The 8,029-nt window shown below is 34.5% G+C and overlaps 1 protein-coding gene across 3 annotated transcripts; it reads left to right on the plus strand.

Moving 5' to 3' along the window:
• The first annotated feature begins 602 nt into the window (after nt 1-602).
• On the plus strand, nt 603-5,772 carry LOC109704186 (protein C2-DOMAIN ABA-RELATED 11-like). Of its 3 annotated transcripts, none has more exons than XM_020224942.1 (4): nt 603-725; nt 2,852-3,053; nt 4,485-4,580; nt 5,104-5,772. In XM_020224942.1, the coding sequence occupies exons 2-4, from the start codon at nt 2,943-2,945 to the stop codon at nt 5,431-5,433; spliced, it is 537 nt and encodes a 178-aa protein (XP_020080531.1). In that variant the 5' UTR covers nt 603-725; nt 2,852-2,942; the 3' UTR covers nt 5,434-5,772. The 3 variants fall into 3 exon arrangements, with proteins under 3 accessions (XP_020080531.1, XP_020080530.1, XP_020080532.1); XM_020224941.1 differs by having other exon boundaries at nt 2,881-3,053; XM_020224943.1 differs by having other exon boundaries at nt 2,929-3,053.
• The last annotated feature ends 2,257 nt before the right edge of the window (nt 5,773-8,029 follow it).

Genomic DNA, 8,029 nt, shown 5'->3' on the forward strand with positions numbered 1-8,029 from the left:
ACAAATATGATAGAACTAATAATTAGACTTCAGCATTTCAGACCTGTGGTTGACCAATAATGCAATTAATCCGTATTATTATTATTATTATTATTATTATTATTATTATTTCTTTAATTGCCCATGACTCTTTTCCAATGTATCCATGCTTGTATATTAATACAAGGTCTCCGACATGTTGTTCGAAATATCAAAATTTATAATAAATAATATAGAATTTAGAACGCCTAAATTATATTATATAGAAGTATTTTATCATCTCAATATAATTAATTAAATTTTCATGATTATAAATTATATATTTTTTAATTAAAAAAATATATGCGGGTACTTCTGGGTACCTGCGTATTGTCCAAAATGCCCACAACTGAACAGGTATTCATCTGCTTTATCCATAATTTTTTGGGTAAGAAAAACTGGTATCCGTACCCGTAAATTTACGGGTAATCCGCGGGTATCTGCGGGTACAAGCAGAGATTTGCTAGGTCCAAGAGACTTTTCATGGAAATCGGTCCGCGGTGGACCGGGTCCATGGAATCGGCTCGCACCGACACCTCGCATTAATACGACCATAATAACTTATTATTATAGTCCACCCACCTCTCTCTCTCTCTCTCTCTCTCTCTCTATCAACTCGGCGATTAGGCGATTCCTCGCCTCTCCTCGCGGCCGATCTTTTGCCGAGTCCTCGGCGGCGTCTCCGGCGACGGGGACTCACTTCCCCTGTAAGTGACTTTTCCTCCGTAAAGTCCACTTCCATCTCTCTACTATACTACTCTTATAATTCGAAATTTTCGAATTTTTTTAAAAATTAATTTTGAGTATTTTTTTTAAAAAAAATTACTTGTTGGATTAAAATGGTTCTTTTTTTTTTTGTTTTACAAATTTATAGTTTTTTTTTTAGAAAAATTTGGATTTCCATTCTCGTATAGGCCATTTTTCTTTCCAAATGGCCCCTCAACTTTTTGGTAATGGCTTAATTAGCTATTATTGCTCGATTAATTTAATCGTTTTTCTGTAACGTGATTAAAACTATTGAATTTGATGGAATTATTAGTGGATTTGATAAAATCCCCAATTTAATTGGCTAAAATCACTTAATTCCCCAAACAAGAGTCAAAATTTAAAGGGTCTCAATAAAATTTAAAAAAATTAAAGTTTTGGAGGGGTAATTTCAGAATGGCCTATAGTTGAGGGGGTCTCCATACATTATTTTTTCACTTTTGCATTTTTTTATTTTTTTATGTAGGGCAATTAAATAAGATAATTTTTTTTGTACTTGTTTTTCACCTTGGGAACTAATTAATCCTTTTTTGGGGGAAAAAAATTGTACAGAGACCCAGAAGTTTTCCTATTTTTAACAAATGGGCGTGTGTAATTTCAATTTTGACAATTAGACCCTCTAAATCTTATAAAATAGTCCAATAAAACAGTCCAATAGGCCCCTCTCTTTATTATTAATTATACAATTATTTTGGTAGTATGCCTCCCACATCATCTTATAAAATAAAACTTCAAAACATAAAATAATTTAGTTTTTGTATTCTAATATATAAAATGGCAACAAAAAATGAAGTTAGAAACCTAAAAATTGTAACAAATTAAAGTTTGAGAACTAAAGTGTCACCAGCCTCATAGATTGAGGACGAAATGTGTAATTTACCTTTAAATGAAAAAAAGATGAAAAGCTGAGGCAATGTCAATCAATAGGAAAATTGTTGATGGGCCTATTTTATAATTGCCTATAATTGAGGATCTTTCTATAATTTTGTGGCACCCCAATAGTCTCACATCGGATGGAGAAGGAATTGTGATTGAAAATATAAGGATCATGAATTCCAGTAATAATAATTGAGTTTAAGTATTTTGGGCCGGTGTTTTATGCCCAGGTGAGTTATTATTGCTAGTGGCCTGAGTCATTACATTCGGTATTCAATTCACCAGTCGAAAGTGTGAGGCGGGCCTTACATTGCTTGGTGGGTGATTTTGGGCTATGTGTGTGATGAGTCTACGAGGATGTCAGGACCTAAATGGAGGGACCATGAATCCTAATAATAATAACTGCGCTTAGATATTTTGGGTTGGTGGTTTAACTGTGCTTAAATATTTTGGACTGGTGGTTTGACCCTAACGAGTTACTATTGCTGGTGGGCAGGTTCGTTACAACTTTTTTATTAAATTATATAAAACAACTGTTGTTCTTCAATAGTGTGTGAACTACCAAAATAATGTGGCTCGAGACTTTTTGATAGATTCAAGACGTGGATTTGAATTAAATACGAGGGAATTAAATGAGACTAGAGGCCTAACGGGATTCGAACTTACTACCTCCTGCTGTGATTCCATGCTAAATTATATGAAACAACTGATGCTCTCCAATAGCTTGAGCTACGAGAGGATGGTGTTTTCATATTTTATCTTCAACATTTTTTTTTTAATCTTTTCCTCAAAATGTTATTAAAATCTAAGATTTTGATTTGGATTATCTTTTGCTATGTTCAATTAATTCATTCATTTTCCTTGCGAACTTAATTATCTTTAGTTTATCGCCACTCTAATGTTTCGAGTTTAGGGTCTATGGAATATAATCTTTATTCTATTAGTTGATGAAATATTCTAAATACATTTGACGGAAAATGTTAAGCTTTGGCATAATTTAAGGTTTATTTCTGATACTAAAATTAATGAAAGTCTAGTTTTTTAAATCAAAGTTCTTGAAGTTCATGTAGCCCGTCTCCAAATGATCTACATTTCAAGGTAAGTGATTTTTACTGAATATTAATCACTCAATATGACTTGATTAGTAGTAAAAAGAATAAAAAATTGGTTAATTTGGGTCGAAATGCTGTAGCTGAATTTTGCGAGAATTGGATTGCACAGAACCGGAAAGGAGTACTCATCGAAGGTTAAAATTCTCGGTGGAAGCAGGATAGATATATAAGATGGAGGAGGCGGCCGGAGTTCTTAAAGTGTTTGTCGGCCAAGGGAAGAGGCTGGCGATTCGGGATTTCATGAGCAGCGATCCGTATGTCGTCGTGAGGGTCGGGAATCTGGTGAGTTTTTGAAATCCCCTTTTCACAACGTTTAAATCTTTCCGACTTCGGGGGAAAAAAAATCAGTGGAGGTTTTCTTTTGATGAATACGTGCTCTGATATCATGTAAAATAAGCAGGTGTTTGGTTCCTCGGAAATGGGTCGAAAATTGTTTTTGGGGAAAAAAAAAATGTTTTCCAGGGAAAAAAATCCTTTTCCCGCAGTTTTTGCTTTACTTTTCTACGAAATCTAGAAAAGACTTTTCTAGGAGAACTACTTTTTCAAGGAACCAAAAGGATAGAAATTACTTTCCTCATTTGATGAATTCATGCTTTGATGAATTCGTGCTCCGATACCATGTGAAATAAGCAGGTGTTCGGTTCCTCGAAAAAGCATTGAAAACTGTTTTCAGGGAAAAAAAAAAAAAAAATTCAACCGGAATCATCCTGTTCCCACATTTTTTTTCGCTTAACTTTTCCATGGAATCTGGAAAAGACTTTTCTAGGAAAACTACTTTCCCTAGGAACCAAACGGACAGAAAATACTTTCCTAATCCGAAAACTATTTCCTAGGATATGTTCCTTTGCATTATTCGTTTTTATTCATATTCATGTTTATTGTTGTTGAGCTAGTTGTTACAATTAGTTCATTACTTTCTTAATGATAGATGTACTACTTTTCGTGTACTATGCATGTAGATAACGAGGGAAATTTGTCGTAGAAGGAACGTGTTGATCTGTTAAAAATCACGAGACTCATTTGAGAACATGTGTTTTCCATTGCATTATAAGTCTCTTCCCAGATATTTATTTAGTGATATGCGACTTCGACAACATTTGAGAACATGTCGAGACAAGTGTTTTTCCATTAAATTACAACAGAAGCAATTTCTTCAGCGTCTCGCTTTGGTAAACGATAAGTATATGAGAACGGCGATTAGCTTGATTCGAGGATCTTAAAATACGGCGATGATTCGAATACTTGATCATAGTTATCTTGATAATCTGGTATCTTGTATCTTTTGCGGAACATAGCTTCACAATGGTCTCTATTACTATTGTTGGAAATTAAATTATTAAAAAACACTGTTCTCTGGTAGCTTAAGCTTTTGGAGAACAACGGCTGTTTCACATAATCTTTAACTTGGTATATTAACTTTTGGAGAATAACGGTTGTTTCATATAGTGTAACTTCTATAATTTGATACCGCTTTGGAAATTACGCATGCTAGAGTAAACCTTCATGGATAATGCGATAAATAGCGATTTATGACCACATCTGGATACTGTGACAACTCGGAATCCGTTTCCTCTAATTCCATCAACTTCGGGACGAAATAATGCGAGAATAAATTGCATCAATATGATTTGGTTTAGCGAGTTTCGGGAAAGCACTGGAATCGTCTTGCGCTTATTTTGCTTCTTTTTTTTTTTGTTTCTGTTGTCTGATCAGACGGCGAAGACGAAAGTCATTAACAGTTGCCTGAATCCGGTCTGGAACGAAGAGTTCGCTTTCTCCGTCAAAGAGCCGCTCGGAGTCGTGAAATTCGTAAGTCTATTCTTTCCAAGTCTTCGAATATTCGACTCAGTTTTGCTCATTCGATACCGAGTCTCTAATCTTGAATACTTCTATAGCTAAAGTCTAGGCTAAATTACAGAAAACCTCTTTATAAATGTTCGTTTTTTTACTTTTTCTTTCTGACTCTCAAAAAGCTACATTTTACTCTGTCGAAATTTTAAGTTGATTCACTTATCCCCCGCTTTCTGTCATAGTGCTGTCTGTTTCTCTTAATTTATACTGAAAATGCTCTTGCAATAATAGAAATGCATTAACGAATTATGTTTTCCCTCTCTAGAACAAGTAAGGGCAATTTGGTCATTTCGTCTTTTTCATTAACACTGTAACCCTCAGAAAACATTTCTGAAAGTTTGAGGGGACAAACTGTAGGTTTTTGAAAGTTGGAATAGAAAAATGAAAAAGTGGGTATTTATAGAGAGGTTTTCTGTATTTTAGCCGTAAATCTTTTATTAATTGATCAATTTTTAGGTTTGTTCCTCATAACTTCATGTAGGAGGTGTTCGATCGCGACCGATTCAAGCACGACGACAAGATGGGGCACGCCTTTCTCGATCTGCAGCCGATTGCCGGAGCCTCGAAGCTCAAGCGCGCGCTGCAGCTCACCACGGCCGGCGAGACCAAGCTGCGGAAGGTGGCCCCGAACCCCGACAACTGCCTCCTGGCCGACAGCTTCGTCACCCACACCGACGGCGAGATCGTGCTGGACGCGCGGCTCAGGCTCTGCGACGTCGAGTCCGGCGAATTGTTCGTGACGGTTAAGTGGATTGATTGCGCCGCGGCGGCGGCGGCAAACAGTAGCACTAGTTATGCAGCAGCTAGGTGAAAGAAAAAAAAAAAAAGAGATCAAAATTTGTACATTAATGTTGTTTTTTTTTTCTTTTTGTGTTAGCAAGAAGTGGAATGGAAATTGAGTTGAGGTGTGAAATTTTTGTCTTGGTGAGGCTTTTTCCATGTGATGATGTAAATTTAGATTGTTAGCTTAAAGTTTGGAATCATCATCAACATCATCATTTTATTTTTTTTTTTCTTCTTCTTCTTCGTGTTAGGGCCGTATTATTGGATGTAATTATAAATGCAGTACTTATAATTACATGCATCTTATTTAATCTGATGTAATTGAAAGTGCTGCAACTATAAATAATAGAGTTATAGAATTGGAGCTTTTTAGTCTGATGTAAATGAAATTGCCGGCTCATATTCGGTTCGAAATGAACTCGCGATCGATCGCTCGTTAAATAAATGAGCCGAATATGAACTAAATTTTTTAGCTTTTAAGTCTTAACAAACAACAGCTGAATTTTTCAGCTTAAATCTTAACGAGTTGAACATGAGCTAGGATCAGCTTGCTTGTGTTCGGCTCGATATAGCTCGAATATATTCATAATATTTTGTAAATTTTAATTATTATATTAGGATTCTAATTTTTTTATTTTTTTTTAACTTTTTATTTAGTAGTAGGGTTTAAGGATTTAAGTGCCGTGGCACGGGATCGTGTTGTAAACTTGCTGGCACGGTACAGTGCCTGCCGAGCCGTGTCAATGCGTGCCGGTAACCAAAAATTCATGTGCGCCGATAAATAATAGCATGAAATATTTATTTTCTTTAGCAACAAAATATTTTAACTATTTATTATATATTTTTATCAATTTTTTAAAACTTTATTGAAAAAATTACTTACTAATTTAAAAAATAGAGAATTTTGAGTTGTACCATCGGTACGGGCCCTGTACCGTGCTGATATCTTGTTGGCACGATACAACACGGTAGATATAGCCTGTGCCGATGGGCACTTAAATCTTTGATAGGGTTGATAATCTAACTTGCTATTCGCAAGCCAGCACGAGTTGAATTTTTCAGCTCAACATTTTTACGAGCTAGTTCGTGTTCAATTTGTTAAATAAATGAACGAACATGAGCCGGTCTCAGCTCACTTGTCTTCACCTCATGGACAGCCCTAGTATCCAATAGTTCGCAACCAAACAAAAAATTTATAGTCGCAACTAGAGATGTCAACGGGCCGGATTCGAGGCAGATTTTTAAAAACCCGAACCCGAACCCGATGCCAAACCCGAGACCGAACCCGAACCCGAACCCGAACCCGACGGATTTTAAAAATTCATATCCAAACCCGAACCCGACCAAAAATCCAAAACCCGAACCCGAACCCGAACCCGAAAATTTGAACCTGAAACAATTATTTCTTTTTTCAATATTTCAAAATATATTATATTAAATCTAAATTTTTTAAATACAAATTCAAATATAACATCAAATTTTTTTATATATATTATATATAATACAAAATAAATTCGGGTTCGGGTCGGGTTCGGGTTCGGCGTTCGGGTTCGGTTCGGGTTCGGCGGTACAATCAAAATCCATATCCGATACCATATCCGTCGGATTTTATTTTTGGATATCCATATCCAATCCGATCCATATTCCATTCCATCGGTATTATATCGTTTCATATTCGGGTTCGGAATTCGGATAAATTTGGGTATCCATATCCTATTGATATCTCTAGTCGCAACGCGTCTAAACATGCATTATCAATAGATTAAATCCAGATATAACTAATCATATCTAACTGTACTTATCCAATTTGGACATTAATGGTGCTGACATAAAAAAATTATTAATTATTCCCAACTCATACATATTATGACAAGTTGACTTGATCAAGTACAAATGCAAAATGATATCTAAGTGTGAAACCCCATCCTAATATTTTAGTAGGGATTTTGAATCTCAGATACCTATTTTTTATAATAAATCTCATATAAACTCCATTTATTTCTTGTAACTAAGTTGGGTTTTGGTTGGTTGAGTATGAAATTTCAATGCAATGTAGTGGGAACATCAAATGAACGGAAAAAAAATTATTAATTGATTTAAATTTGATAGAAATAGATTCAAAGTTACATCAAATTTGATAAAAATGAAAAAAAAATTCTTGATTTTTTTAGCCTAATTTATCTGCGCAATCAAAAATGTCTTAAAATTTAACAATTTTGTGTTAATATGGGATGTTGGTAAATTTTAATTATTCTCACATGATCATAATGTAATTTGAAATTCAAAGAATTGTGTGAAAATTTTATTTTAATTGTTATTTTTTATACCATTTTATTATAAGATAAATAATAAGGCAAAAATATAAAATTTGAATTCTAGGAACTTTAAATGCCTTAAAGATCATATAAAACAAATATTGATCGTTGTTCAGATATCTCATTGTACTTTTAAAAATAAAGTTAAATATAAGCTAAAATACATAAGCTTTTCTGTAAATACAAGCTATTTTACTTTTCCTTCCCTTACTTTCAAAATAATTTGTATTTTATCCCCTCAAAATTTCAAATTGATCATGTAAGCTCTCTCTGTCAGGTTCGTCTCTATTCCATCAATTTCTTAATCCA

The sequence above is a fragment of the Ananas comosus genome, unplaced genomic scaffold (genome assembly GCF_001540865.1).
Source record: "Ananas comosus cultivar F153 unplaced genomic scaffold, ASM154086v1, whole genome shotgun sequence".
NCBI classification, from domain to species: domain Eukaryota; kingdom Viridiplantae; phylum Streptophyta; class Magnoliopsida; order Poales; family Bromeliaceae; genus Ananas; species Ananas comosus.